Genomic DNA, 13,881 nt, shown 5'->3' with positions numbered 1-13,881 from the left:
TGGTGCTGTCAGTCAACCTCCCCTTCAAGCATGCGCTGACAGATCTGGCCCTCGACCTTGCTGTCTGTTGCGCCGAGACTGGCCCTTCACCTCTTCGCCATGGCGCCCAACGGCATGCAGAACGGCGCCCGCCCCGCCAGACAACCAGATCTACACCTCGTGGTAGGTTTCCCAGAAGACAATGGCCCGACTATAGCTGACACAAACCCCGCCACAGTCCGATGAAGATGCCGTCTACGAACAGGATATCCTGCGGGACCCAGGGAGCACCAAGCCCTGGCTTGCTTACGTCGAATTCAAGCTCCAACATGGCACCGTCCACGAGCAGGCCTTTGTCATGGAGCGCGCGTGCTTGCAGCTGCCGCGCTCGTACAAGCTTTGGAAGATGGTAGGTAGACTTCCTGCTCCCATCTCACTTGCGCCCCTCTCCGTGGGCTGGGTGGTCCACCTCCCGCACCAGCGCTGACAAACATGCTACGACAGTATCTGCAGTTCCGAACGAAGCATGTTGCCAAGCTGAATGCTGCCATATTCGCCGCCGAGTACCGCAAGGTGAACGCCCTCTTCGAGAGGGCCCTTATCCTGCTGAACAAGATGCCGCGCATATGGGAGCTGTACCTCAAGTTTCTGCTGAAGCAGCCCTTGGTCACCTTGACCCGCCGTACCTTCGACCGCGCCCTGCGAGCCCTGCCTATCACCCAGCATAACCGGATATGGGCTCTCTTCCGTCCCTTCGCCAACTCGGCCGCTGGGGAAACGGCTGTCAAGATTTGGAGACGCTACATGCAGGTCCACCCCGAGGATGCCGAGGACTTCATCGAACTGCTCGTCCAAGTAGGCCTGTACACCGAGGCCGCCAAGAAGTACATCGATATCCTGAACAACCCGCGCTACAACAGCAAGCAGGGCAAGGGGCACTATGAGTTGTGGAGCGAGATGGTGGATCTGATGGTCGAGCATGCCAACGAGATCGAGACCGGCCACGAGACCGGCATTGACGTCGAGGCGATCATCCGCAGCGGTATTGAACGGTTCCCAGACCAAAGGGGGAAGCTGGTCTGCGGCCTGGCAACGTACTGGGTCAGGAGGGGGAGCTTTGAGCGCGCAAGGGATGTCTTTGAAGAAGGCATAACGACCGTCATGACTGTCCGCGACTTTACGCTCATCTTCGACACGTACACCGAATTTGAGGAGTCCATCATCGGAGCGCTGATGGAGATGGCCTCCAACCGGACAGCCCAGGGCGAGGAGGACGAGGATGCCGACTTCGACCTGGATATCCGCATGATGCGCTTCGAGCAGCTGATGGACCGCCGCCCCTTCTTGCTGAACGATGTGCTGTTACGGCAAAACCCTAACAACGTCGCCGAGTGGGAGAAGCGGGTTGGGCTATGGGGGGAGAACAAGCAAGAGGTGGTACAGACATATACGAACGCGATTGCGGCCATCCAACCCAAAAAGGCCGTTGGACCGTTCCACCAATTATGGGCAAATTATGCCAAATTCTACGAAAAGGGCGGGGACCTTCGGAATGCGAGAGTCATCATGGAGAAGGCCGTCAAAGTTCCCTTCAAGTCGGTGGCTGAGCTTGCCGACATGTGGATCGAATGGGCCGAGATGGAGTTGCGCAATGAGAACTTTGATGAGGCCGTCAAGATCATGGCCAAGGCGGTGCAGGCGCCAAAAAGGTCAACCGTGGACTACTTTGACGAGACGCTCTCGCCTCAGCAGAGGGTACACAAGAGCTGGAAGCTGTGGAGTTTCTACGTCGACCTCGTAGAGAGCGTGTCAACGCTCGAGGAGACGAAGAAGGTGTATGAGCGCATATTCGAGCTGCGCATTGCCACTCCCCAGACGGTCGTCAACTATGCCAACCTGATGGAGGAGCACAAGTACTACGAGGAGTCGTTCAAGATCTACGAGCGAGGACTCGACCTCTTTAGCTACCCCGTGGCCTTCGAGCTGTGGAACCTCTACCTGACCAAGGCCGTCGACCGCAAGATCGGCATCGAGCGTCTGCGCGACCTGTTCGAGCAGTCTATCGAGGACTGCCCGCCCAAGTTCGCCAAGACCCTCTACCTCATGTATGGCAACCTCGAGGAGGAACGCGGCCTGGCCAGGCATGCCATGCGCATCTACGACCGGGCCACGCAGGCCGTGTCGGACGAGGACCGTGCCGACATGTTCAACTTCTACATCACCAAGTCGGCCTCCAACTTTGGCCTGCCGTCGACGCGCGGCATCTACGAGCGCGCCATCTCGGTGCTACCCGACGAGGAGGCCCGCGACATGTGCCTCAAATTCGCCGACATGGAGAAGCGGCTGGGCGAGATCGACCGCGCCCGCGCCATCTACGGCCACGCCTCGCAGTTCTGCGACCCCCGCACCAACCCGGCCTTCTGGACCAAGTGGGAGCAGTTCGAGGTCCAGCACGGCAACGAGGACACGTACCGCGAGATGCTCCGCATCAAGCGCTCCGTCCAGGCCCAGTACAACACGGATGTCAACTTCATCGCCTCCCAGGCCATCGCCCGCAGCCAGGCCGCCAAACAGGCCAACGGCGCCGGGGCCACCGAGACGGAGGACCCCGAGGTCGCCGACGCCATGGAGCAGCTCGAGCGCCAGGCCCGCGCCCCCGTCGGCTTCGTCGCCAGCAGCACGGGCATCTCGGGCACGCTGGCCCCCGAGGAGCAGCCCGCCGCCCCGGCAAACCCGGACGCCATTGACATTGACGGCATGGACGACGACTGAGAAACCGTCCACACTTTGGTACGATAGCAAGGGTGGGAGGCGCCAGAGAGCAGAGGAGCGACAGATTGCAACCATAGATTATAACATGGTACGGAGGCATGGAGGCACGGTGGTAACGGTTGGTGGCTTTTTGCATTTGAATATCACCCGGAGGGGTTTGTTCTGCTGCCTTGGGATGATGTTACTCCCAGACATGTTGACTTTTTTTTTTTCTACGCATTCATATCTGAGGCGCACCATAACGGCGACGCATGGGGATAGGTCTTGAACCGGTAGCGTCAATTACGATAGTGTGTGGTTACAGTCACAAAGATACCGTTCAATCGCGAAATCTGCGAATGTGTTGTACAATTGTTCTTATTGAAAAGTGTTTGTTTACTGTGCTCATGCTGGAAACCATCTCACCAACGACGATCATGTCTCTCTCCGAGGTATGGGCCAGGACGCTCGCCGCCAGCCATCCATCCATCTCAAAACGTCCCACGGAAAACGCCAACGCGTTCGAATCATCATAAGCAGAATCAAAATGAAAACTCCCCCTTCGCCAGCTTCGGATATCTCCTACAGGCTGTCTCTCTTACAGGCCACTGAAGTCGTATGGAAAACCCCGAAGGATGTTACTCTGCCTTGCCTCTCTTGCTTCTCCATGCTCACTGGCTCTTGTTGGAAGCGCTGCTGGTCTTGCGGTGGTGGCCCGTCACCTTCTCGCCGGCCTCCTTGGCCTTCTCCTTCACCTTGCCAAAGAGCTTGGTATGCGTCTCGTGGAAGGTGTTGTCGCGGTCCTTGTTCTTCTCCACGTGGCCGTCACGCGAGCCGGGCGTCGAGTAGATGGAGCCCTTGCGCTGCTGGAAGCGCGAGGGGGGGACCTTGGAGGCGTCTGTTTGGCCACAAAGCGTTAGCCAGGGCTCTTTGTCTTGTCTCATTTCTCCCGCATCGGCCGAAAAGTAGGTGGTAGGTGTAGGACAGAGCATGGCTTGATGTGGGTGGTATGAATGCTGGCTGGCACAGCCATGAGAGGGAGAAAGGAAGTATACATACCCCACTCATCTGTGACGGTATAATCCTTGGAACCACTGCGCTGTCTGGTTTCCCCGGTACCTGAGAAGGGATTCTCCAGGTTCTGGCCTACGGCAGGAGCAAAGCTGTCATTGAACTGTGGTGCTCCAGCGTGTCCAGTGCCGCCCGTGTTAATAGCTGAGGTATGCTCGGTGGTCGATGGACCCTCCTGAGGGCGGAATTGCTCTGGCATTTGGTTTTGTCAGCAATAGAACAGGGCATGGCAACAAGTCTTGAGATTATCACCGGGAGACATGACATGCAGGGGAATGAAAGATGGGCGACAAACCGCTAGTTGTTTCTGCCATGCTGACTGAGGATTTTCTTGTTCGAGTTAAGTGGCTTCTATGAGTGATCTCGATGTGATGTTGAACGAAGTTTGTTGTATGCCAAAGTGCCTGGATACTGGTGTTGATGGGTGGAAGATGTGATGTCGGTATGAAGAAGGACAAAGGGGTTCGAGGGTTCGAGGCGAAAGGTAGGCGTTGAAAGAAGATGGCCGTTTCCCGTTGTTATAAGACGGGGAGCTACTGCGGGGCGTGGGTGAATGCTATATTGTGCTCTTGCTGCTCCGCTCCAGTCAACTCGACTCGTCAACCACGCCGGAAGCGTCACAGGGTCGGATACATGTACATGGAGCAGTCCCCAGGCAAGGAAAGGCCGGGCTGCCCATGGGGCCAAAGACCAATCGCTCATTCTCGCAAGCTCGCAGAACAGGGAAAGGATCACCGCGTATCTTGCCTGTCACTCGAACCTAGATCTCGCAGTCGCCTCATATCAATGCAACTCCGGGACGCCATGCTCCAATCATGTGGCTCGCTGCAAGCCTCTTTCGAACGGGGACAACCCTGAGAAGACCGACGGGCCCAGGCTGCAATTGCCTCTTCCACCGGCTGACTCTGCTGCTCTCACCCAAGCAATCTCCAGGACGCGGCACAACGTTCTCTTTTCGGCTGGGATAGCAGCTGTAGTTGCTTGCTGGGGGTGGCCTGGGGACGGAGCCGGGCCATTGGCTAATTCGTCACATGTGCCCCCTGGCCTTGGCTCTTCTGACCCAGATGCCCAGAAGCGGCAGAGAAAGACAAGAGCAGATTGACTTTGGCCTAGGCCGCATTCTGCCTCCCGAGCCTGACTTACACGGGCGACAAGACGATGCCAATATCTTCACAGCCCTGCACCTTCCCGGGAACTGCTTAGTCGCTACGGTCAAGCGCCCGAACAGCCCGAACAGCCCGAACTACTGTGTGCAAAGGGGTCCCTGACTCTTCCTGCGGTGCATCATGGGAATAGGACGCCAAGCAGCTTATCGTCGAGAGGAGAAACGTGGCAGTGCAGCTCATCAGCGAGAAGAGCTAACCTTGCATCTCGCGTGCTTCTCGTTCATAATTCTCGCTCGCCTCGCTTGGCTTGGCGGGCGGCCTCTGCACTATGATGCCAGTCTAGGGCACAGCACATACTCATGCTCGCGTGCACGCGACGAACGCCTATCAACAAAGTACCAGTAGGTATGTAGGAGGGTAGCTCTCAGGGCAGCCTCCTGACGTCACGGCAGGCTTGATGAAGTATGACGCTTGTCCCCGGAGCTTTTGGGGGGCACGTCGATCCCCCGCATTCGATTTGAGAGCACTTTGTTTCGCCCTAGGGGCCTACGTCTTCCTGTGCGTACCACAGTACGTGTAGCTCACGGCGCGTGGGAACGCCACTGTCCATCGTTTTGGCGATGGGCGGTTTTGGCAGTCTTTCCTGGCTGCATTACGTGATGCTAGACGACATGAAGAGCAGCGACTTGGCAAAGCTCGCGATCGGCAGAGCAATTGCGGTAGCAAGGTAGCACTCACTCCCTCTGTGTGTGTGGATGCGTTCCCTAGAGCTGTTGCTGCAATACCAACGAAAGCTAGGCAAAGCTCTTGCATTGGTCTTGCGCCGGTGAAGCGTTGTCATTCGTTCTCCCGTGTTGCCGTTGCATTCCTGCAGATGTTAGCGACGCACGTCGTGAACTCGGTGGATACCTTCGGTTGATGCCCTCGCAGACCCCGCGGCAGGTTGCCCACTATGAGGTAGTGGGTCCGGGGTAGCTTCAGTTGGAGTGTGGGAGGGGCTGAGGCCGCCCGGTGGTCTGTGGACCCCATGAGCTCTAGGCCCAGGGGTCTTTCCGGCCAACGTCACGTCTTGCTGCTTCAGAGATTATCGTGGCATATTTGGTTGCAGACTGCCCCATCTCGAGATTTGCTTACATGGATGCATGGCATTCGCGGCTCTGCAAAATTCCCACGCATCAGTCAGGCCATCACAACCATTTGTGGGCCGTCCGGGACACGGTGCCCAGGTGATAACACGAGCCAAGCACCTACTTGGTCGTGGTCCACATCACATGCTTTGTGCAAGTTTCCTGCAACACAGACTGCAACCTTGGGCCACTTGCAAGTGGACGAGAACGGCCCCCGCTGTAATCTGCTCAAGCTATCGAAAGAATTCCGGTTCCAGCGTTTGATTAAGTTCAATAAAAGAGTCTGATCGTCAGGCCTCCAATGTACGTTCTTTCGAACAGACCATCAGGTCGAGCGCGGCAGCATCGGGACTGCCAGCTCCAAGTTCAGTCACCAAGAGAGGAGAGGTTTGTTAGAAGTTAAGCTCAAATTAATGGAATGAAAGTGTATGTCTACTACCCAAAGAGCCAGACCCGTCAAGCATCTCCCGATAGGAGCCAGTTTGTACATGTATGTGCAGAGCTAGATACAAAGCAAGATGACTAGGAAATATGTATATCAGTATGAGCATCAGTATCGGTATCATCCTCACAGCAGCCTCCGATCATCGGCAACCCCTTCAACCTAATGCGCCCCTCTTTGGCGTACTGATTGAGAAGGCCTCGGAGAGCCCCGTTCTCATTTAGATCTCGCCGTCCTCGCGGAGCTCCTCGATCTCCTCGGGCGAGAGGCCCTTGAGGCTGATGGCGCGCTTCACCATGGCGCGGGCCTCGTCGTCGCTGCGCTTGACGGCGCGGGCCAGAGCGCGGCGAGCCTGGGCGGCTGTGGTGGTGTTGGCCACTGCGGTGCGTGTTAGTGCTGTATCACGATAGTCTGTCTCGCTGGGGTCTTGACTTACTCTGCACGGGGACGACACCGCCGAAGGGACCGGCGCGAGCGGCATTCATGCACTTGACCAGGCAGACATTCTCCTGGCCGGCAACGGTGCCAGTGCAGCTAGCATCGGCGGGCATGGCGGCCTTGAGGGGGAAGTCGGTCTCGGCACCGTCCCTGTTGCGGGAGTTCTGTCCAGGGGGCGACTGGGTGACCTGGATGTCGGTCCAGGTTGCGCCAGTTGCGTCGGCGTTCATGCTGCAGGTGTAAGGACCGCCACCGTCGGCGTTGACCTGGTGGAGAGTCATGCTGATCTCGCCGCCCTGGGAGACCTGGGGAAGTTGGTCGCCGGTCTCGGCCATGATGGCCTTGGTGCCGGTCTCCACGTTGTTGTTGCCGCCGCCGAGGGTCTCGCCGAAGGTGTCAGCCTGGTCACCCTTGAATCGAGTCGAGTCTTGCTGGAACGGGTTCCTCCTGGTTCCGTCACGGGGGGTGCTGGTGTCAACACCGATAGCCACTTAAGTAAAAAGACTGTTAGCACTGCTTGACTGTCAGCCGCCAGGTTGGTGGAGCTTACTTCCGGAGCCACCGGCATCACCGACAGCGTTGATGATGGCACCGTGGCCAGCAACAAGCTGAGCAGTAGTCATGAGCCCGAGGGCGACAATGGACTTGAAGGAAGACATTTTGAATAGTTGAGAATAAGGTATTAGATGGAGAAATACCTGACCGGCAGGAGAAGATTATCAAGAAGCGAAAAAGGAAGTGAGGAGGTTGAAGAGGTTGAGGAGGCTGAGGAGGCTGATTGATCTGAAGCTGATGATGCTGATGATGATGAAAGAAAAGCTCTCTGCTGGTGGACGAAGCCCACCCTCTTATAGAAAACTCTGTCCCGTGAGGTAACCAAGGAGACGGGCTGTGATCCAGAAGCCATCATCATAATTCTGGTATAGCTTCTAGGGGTTCTCTGGGTGATACGGTCGATACTGCCAAGCCAAACAAGTTAGCGCCGGCAAGGAGCCGGAAGCAATACTTCATAGCTGGATGGCGAGAAATGGAATGCAGACCCACGGTCCTCATGAGTTTCGCAGATGGGACGAAGTCATAGAATCTCGTTGTTGGTCATTGATCGAACCATGCGGAATAGGTTAGCGTGTTGGGCTTTGGATCATAGCTATCTGGTTGTATGGGACGAGGCTGAGGTCGACCTGCCATCTCCTGGGGCAAGGGTGACAGAGGAATGGCACCTTGGCTGTTGAACCAATCGCATCAACGGAATGGAATTAAGCTTATGGATCACCAGTGAATCAACAAGCCGCCATGCGGCTCCGAACTGCCAAGGCGTTAGGACGATCCGAAGCTTGGCTTCCAAGCGTAGCCGGTGCTGCCTCACGTTCTAAGGCCCATAGAAGTGGAGAAGGTAGGGGAAGATGGAGGTTGCAGGTGAAGGGTGCACGATGTTTGCACAGATACCCCTGCCTTCGTTTAGCCAGGCAAGGAACAGACCAGGGGCTCAGGAGAAACAGAGACTCGCGATTGGCGTAGCACGCTAGCCTGGAGTTGCCCGCTCTCCATGAGAGCCAAAAAGCAGCCGGCGGTGGGTTTGGGGCTGTGCGATCTGTGGTCAATGCTACAATGCTATAGAGTTGTAGAAAGCTGGGTGAGCCAATGGGCTTCGTGCGAGAACGGCAAACAACGAAACGCGAGGGTCAACGTGGGGGACGGGAATTGGGGATATATAACAGCCAAGCCTTTCTTGGCAGTTTCAATTCGTGATCTGCTGCGTGGGTAGCTCTCTCGTGTAGCTTGCGCCCGGGCTTTCGGCACGGGCACAGGCTCCCACCTGACAACTCCACTACTATTGACATTGACGTTCTGGGCGGCGATCATGAAGAACATGTCCATGATGTTTTGAGCACCAGTTTGATCGCCATACCGATTGGTCTGTCAACCCCTCGGCAATTGCTCGCGAGATCGCTTCGACATGAAGGCAGCGGAAGTAGATCGTTTCCGTGGTGCTGCTTACCTTGGCCAAGGTCTTGGCTAGGACCGAATTGACGATGGCCTGTTACCATACGAAGACGATAACTGAACAATGCTGTCATGGCGCGTCGGACTCTTCGCGGCAAAGCTGCGGGAAGGGGGAGCAGAGACACATTAGGGCAGCGGCTTGCGGCACAATTCCACGGCGAAGTCTGGGTGCTCTTGCTGGGTTGGAATTCGTCAGAGACTGCCCTCATATCGCCTGCTTTCTGTGAGGCAAACCCGACGCTTTGAAACAAACGAGGAGAATATTGGACTTGGAAGCTAACATGGGTGGCAGCCGATTCGCGACAATGAGTTCAGCTCTTGAATCAATATATGATCCAGTCCCTCGACGTGCTTAACCCGAGCGCACAGGTTTCTCATGGAAGTCGTATAATTTTAACAGCGATCGGAGAGCACTCAGAGATCTGCGTTGAGCCAAACTTGACGTCTTGTGGCCAAGCCTACAGATCCCAAGAAGTGTTGATCATGTTTCCCTGCCAGTAGCCGCAATTATGCTTATAACGATGCTTCCAACGCACGGGCCCGTAAGGCCACTGTGGAGACCCGCAGCCTAATGAATTCACATAACAGGAACTCTGGGTGAAGCCTCACACAAATTCGCGAATTCATCCACCTAGGCCCCCGCCAATCAAGCCCTTTTGTCCAAAGAAGTCTAGTAAACGCAGAAAGTTCACCTGGGGACTTAGTAGAGGTCGAATTCGCTATTAGACCACTACTTGCCAGGTTTTCTAAGATCTTTGTCGGCAGGAGGGCTATGTTCGGGGCTGGCCAGATGATTTGACTCACTCGGACACTCGATGAGTCTTTGCAGACTGCTGCTGTTTCGCCCCCAACCTAGTCACCACATTTTGTCAGGAGTCTTTGGCGCAAGACACCTAAAGAGTCCTGCTCGTCCTCTGTCGGACTTTCTCATGCCCAAGCGAAAGCCCGATATCCTAGACGAAGACTGTCCCTGCCAGCGGCCACGCCAGATCAGAAGAATGGCCTCGACGCCGGTGACGACGACTATTCAGCTGACGGCGAAAGAGGCCCAGCTAAAGGGCTTGCTTTTGGATGTCGCCGAGTACATCAACCAAACGCGTGTGGCAGATGAGCCTGTGGTGTTGCGTTGGGCTGGAGGGTGGGTGCGGGACAAGCTCCTTGGCATCCCGTCAGAAGATATTGATACGGCCATCAATGTGATGACGGGAGAAGCCTTCAGCTCAAAAATCGTCGAACTATGCGAGAAGCCTGAAGTTGCCGACAAGCACGGGGTTAGTGCCACCGACATCGGGAATCTTCACAAGATCGCAGCCAACCCCGAGAAGTCGAAGCACTTGGAGACCACCACAATCAGACTCCTGGGTTTTGATGTGGACTTCGTCAACCTTCGCAAGGAGACCTACACTGATGACAGTCGCAATCCTCAGGTGGAGTTCGGCACGGCGGAAGAAGATGCTTTACGCCGGGATGCAACTGTGAATGCCCTGTTCTACAACCTGAACACCGCCAGGGTGGAAGACTTTACAAGCGGCCTGGAAGACATGCGGTCCAAGCTTATTCGGACGCCATTGGAACCCTTCCAGACGTTTATGGATGATCCTCTACGGGTGCTGAGACTTATTCGCTTTGCGAGTCGACTACAGTTCAGCATCGATCCTGAGGCGGAACGAGTCATGGCGGATCGCCGTGTTCTCGACGCGTTGCGAATCAAGATCAGCCGCGAGCGCGTCGGTGTTGAGGTTGAGAAGATGCTTAAAGGTGAGTTTGTTCAGATACCGTCTTGTCTCATTTATCCTCTGGCTTTGGCTAACTCTAGTAGGAAACCACCCTAAAGTGGCCTTGGAGAGGATAGATAGATTGGGTCTGTACCACACTGTCTTCACAGACCCTGAACGACCTGACATGCCTCAGCCGGAAATTTCAAAGCTACTCGTTTCTTACGAATGCCTAGAATTCCTGCGCCAGACGAAGACGCCGGGTTCTGTGCATGACGTCCTCGTCCGGTCTGATGAGGCATCCTACTTCTCTTGGGTGCTGGCTGCCTTGACCCCATGGGCAGATGTCCCAGACCTCTCTCCCACGGGCAAGGGAAAGCCTCTTCCACCTTCGGCTACGTTGGCAGCCCGCGAGGGTATCAAGGCACCAAACAAGCTGTGCGATGTCATCACTGCCTCTCACAAGCACAGGGAGGAGATTCTCTCTCTGAAGACTGCAGTTTGCGAGAAAGCCACGTACATTAACGAGCGCGATCGCTTCGGCATGGCCATCCGCCAATGGGATGCCAGAGGAGGACATTGGAGGTTGCAAGTGCTTTCGGCCTTGCTTGTGGATGCACATAAAGTTCTAAGTGTCAAACATGATCATGCGGCAGACACCTCATTCATAGCCGGCTGGCAACTATTCCTGGATCACCTGCAAGAACTGGATGTGATGGAGGCACCAACGTTGAAGCGGATCATCGATGGGACCCAGCTGGCCAAAGCCTTAGGGGTCAAACCAGGCAGATGGATGGCCCAGGCCTTGGACGTCTGTGTCGCGTGGCAGCTACGAAATCCGGATGCAACTGACCCGGCTGGTGCGGTCGAGGAGGTGCGGAGCAAGAAAGAGGAGCTGAATATTCCCATGTGAGAAACTGGGGGCCTCTAGGCCGGATAGGAAAATGCATTGGATGCGGGAAGTATGATACCCATAGACTTGCCTTAAGACATGAGTGGAATGAAATGAACAGAACGCAAGAGGAAGCCCCGATTATCAAAAAATGTGCACGACGGCCCGGAACATTATAGATGATGCTCTTCGCCATTATGTACTACCAAAAGCGCTTTCCTCGTTCCAAATTCCTTGGAAAATATCGCATTAGTTGATGTGGTCCGAAGTTCAAAGTGATGTTCAGCTCATTGTTACAAGTGTCGCGTGGACAGCCGCCCAGTCGACGCAGCCAACCAGGCACCGAGGTTCAACCGTTAACTTAGTCACTGAACTAACGAGCAACAACCCAACGTGCGCTGGTCAACCATCTGCAAACGACAACTGAATTTACCAGACCGCGGAACTCAAGCACAGGCACTCTCCTTGGACTTTTGACTTGGATTCTGTGATGTTTGAAGAGCTGTTGGAAGCAGCTAGCCAGCACGGCCAGGTGGGATCGCCAGCTACGGTACCCTCAGAATTTGCACAATGTGGGTGAGGCTACACCATCTTTTGACTTACACAGTTCAACTAATGCCAGCACGTCAAGGTCTGCCATCCGCATTCAGTCTGCAAGACATCTTGGATGAGCTCGTTGGCTCAGATTCTCAGGTGGGTCCCATACATCGTCGCATACCCCAGCTGCGATGTAGTTTGATACTTGGCTACCAGCATGCTGACTATAACATTGAAAAAGGAGAAGGGCGACATCAAGTCCTTGAGAGCCCTGCAAGCATGCATCGACAGTGACCGACTTGACCGCGAGAGTTGCACGCAGCCTGAAGCTCTCGAGCGGCTTGCCAAGTACGTCGCTCGAGGTATCTCGCTCGGTGCAAGCCAATCTGGCATTGGTAAATTAGCATCGACCCAATGGGAAGAAGACCTTCAACTAACTTGACACAGATGCCGCGAGAGTCAAGATCGCAGCAGCCCAGGGCGAGTTGGGCTTACGCATCCTATCGGACTTGAGCAACAATTTCAACGCTCATCTGGGCCCAGATGTCCTCCTGCCAGTAACGGCGTACACCAATTCCAGCGATCCGTGGACGACTCCCGCATCCCCAGCGCTCGCTTCAGCAATTCTAGGCCGAAGTCTAGATACCGAAGGCTCCAGGGCCACCTTCATCACCTCCACAGTCCTGACCGGCTTCCTGCGGCCTCTGTTCGCCAAGTCCCGGCCCTCGACCGTCACGGCGGCGGGACGCAAAGCCGAGTTTCCCGAGCCGGCCTCGCAGTACCAGAGCAGCCTCTCGGGCCCGCCCGAGACCGAGACCAAGCCGTGGAAGCACGGGCAGCGCCACGCGGTCGTCGTGTTCGAGTGGGCCGTCCACGCCGCCGACGCCGAGCTGCTGGCCCGCCACTGGCACATGTATACGCCGATGCTGCTGACGCTGCTAGACGAGCCCGCGGCGCCCGTCAAGGTGCGCGCGCTCAGCATCTTTGGCGCGTTCTGGGCGCGGTGCCCGCCGGGCCTGATGGCGCGCGTGGGGCTGGCCGACGTCTTCGAGCAGGCCATCTTCCCTGCCGTGCTAGACCTGCCGAGCCTAACGCCCGAGGACGAGTCGGTCCGGATCCTGGATGCGGCATACCCAGCGCTGTTCCAAATCACCGGACTGGCGTACCCCGAGGGCGATATCGGCGAGCCGGTCAAGCACGCGTCGTTTACGGACGCGCAGAGGAAGCTTCTGGATAAGATAATCCGAGAGGGCATTCTCGTTGGGTATCATCATGCAAGCGAGTACATCCGCGTCACAGAACTGCTCTGTAAGAAGGCACAGTCTATCGTCAATGGCATAGGTATATTATCGGTAAAACACCTAAAGGTCTGTCTAAGCCCCAATCTCCCCCTAGAAGGTTGGGAGAATACGCTAAACGCCGTGTTGTATGCAATGCTAACTAAACTCTAAAAAAGGACCTCATTCCCATGATCTCTTCCGTAGCAACAGACCCCTTTGGCACCAAATACCCACCGGCGCTTCTCGCTGCAATCCACCTCCTCCAGGCCATCATGCGGTGTTGCTGGCCTCGGATAACGGGCTACAACACCGAGATCGTCAAGGTCCTGACCATCTGCTACCTCAATATCGAGGACGAGGACGACTATCCTCAAGGAGCTCCCAGCAAAGAAGACGTCGTGTCAGAATTGGCAAAGTCTGCCGAGATACTCTCCGCAATCATGGAGGCAAATGGCGACAATCTGTCGGAAACAATGGCTCCTCTCATTGAGAAGGAGCCGCTCCTTCAAAATCTATTCACGCCACTGAAGGACGACTAG

General features: G+C 55.9%; 4 protein-coding genes across 4 annotated transcripts; 2 read left to right on the top strand and 2 right to left on the bottom strand.

Annotated features, from left to right (window-relative positions):
* Positions 1–99: 99 nt before the first annotated feature.
* JN550_002068 (uncharacterized protein) lies at positions 100–2,751 on the top strand (the record flags this gene model as incomplete). Its single annotated transcript, XM_049313322.1, has 3 exons — positions 100–162; positions 218–388; positions 484–2,751. The coding sequence occupies 3 exons, from the start codon at positions 100–102 to the stop codon at positions 2,749–2,751; spliced, it is 2,502 nt and encodes an 833-aa protein (XP_049176129.1).
* Positions 2,752–3,401: 650 nt separating this feature from the next.
* Positions 3,402–4,000, bottom strand: JN550_002067 (uncharacterized protein; the record flags this gene model as incomplete). Its single annotated transcript, XM_049313321.1, has 2 exons — positions 3,402–3,628; positions 3,790–4,000. The coding sequence occupies 2 exons, from the start codon at positions 3,998–4,000 to the stop codon at positions 3,402–3,404; spliced, it is 438 nt and encodes a 145-aa protein (XP_049176128.1).
* A 2,696-nt stretch (positions 4,001–6,696) lies between these two features.
* Positions 6,697–7,573, bottom strand: JN550_002066 (uncharacterized protein; the record flags this gene model as incomplete). Its single annotated transcript, XM_049313320.1, has 3 exons — positions 6,697–6,854; positions 6,913–7,404; positions 7,465–7,573. The coding sequence occupies 3 exons, from the start codon at positions 7,571–7,573 to the stop codon at positions 6,697–6,699; spliced, it is 759 nt and encodes a 252-aa protein (XP_049176127.1).
* Positions 7,574–9,847: 2,274 nt separating this feature from the next.
* On the top strand, positions 9,848–13,881 carry JN550_002065 (uncharacterized protein; the record flags this gene model as incomplete). The annotated part of the gene is made up of 7 exons (XM_049313319.1): positions 9,848–10,676; positions 10,738–11,542; positions 11,982–12,097; positions 12,157–12,218; positions 12,304–12,457; positions 12,510–13,414; positions 13,519–13,881. The coding sequence occupies 7 exons, from the start codon at positions 9,848–9,850 to the stop codon at positions 13,879–13,881; spliced, it is 3,234 nt and encodes a 1,077-aa protein (XP_049176126.1).

Source organism: Neoarthrinium moseri (assembly GCF_022829205.1).
Source record: "Neoarthrinium moseri strain CBS 164.80 chromosome Unknown scaffold4_Wmoseri_CBS_16480, whole genome shotgun sequence".
Taxonomy (NCBI): Eukaryota; Fungi; Ascomycota; class Sordariomycetes; order Amphisphaeriales; family Apiosporaceae; genus Neoarthrinium; species Neoarthrinium moseri.
This window is presented reverse-complemented; position numbering and strand designations above follow the sequence as displayed.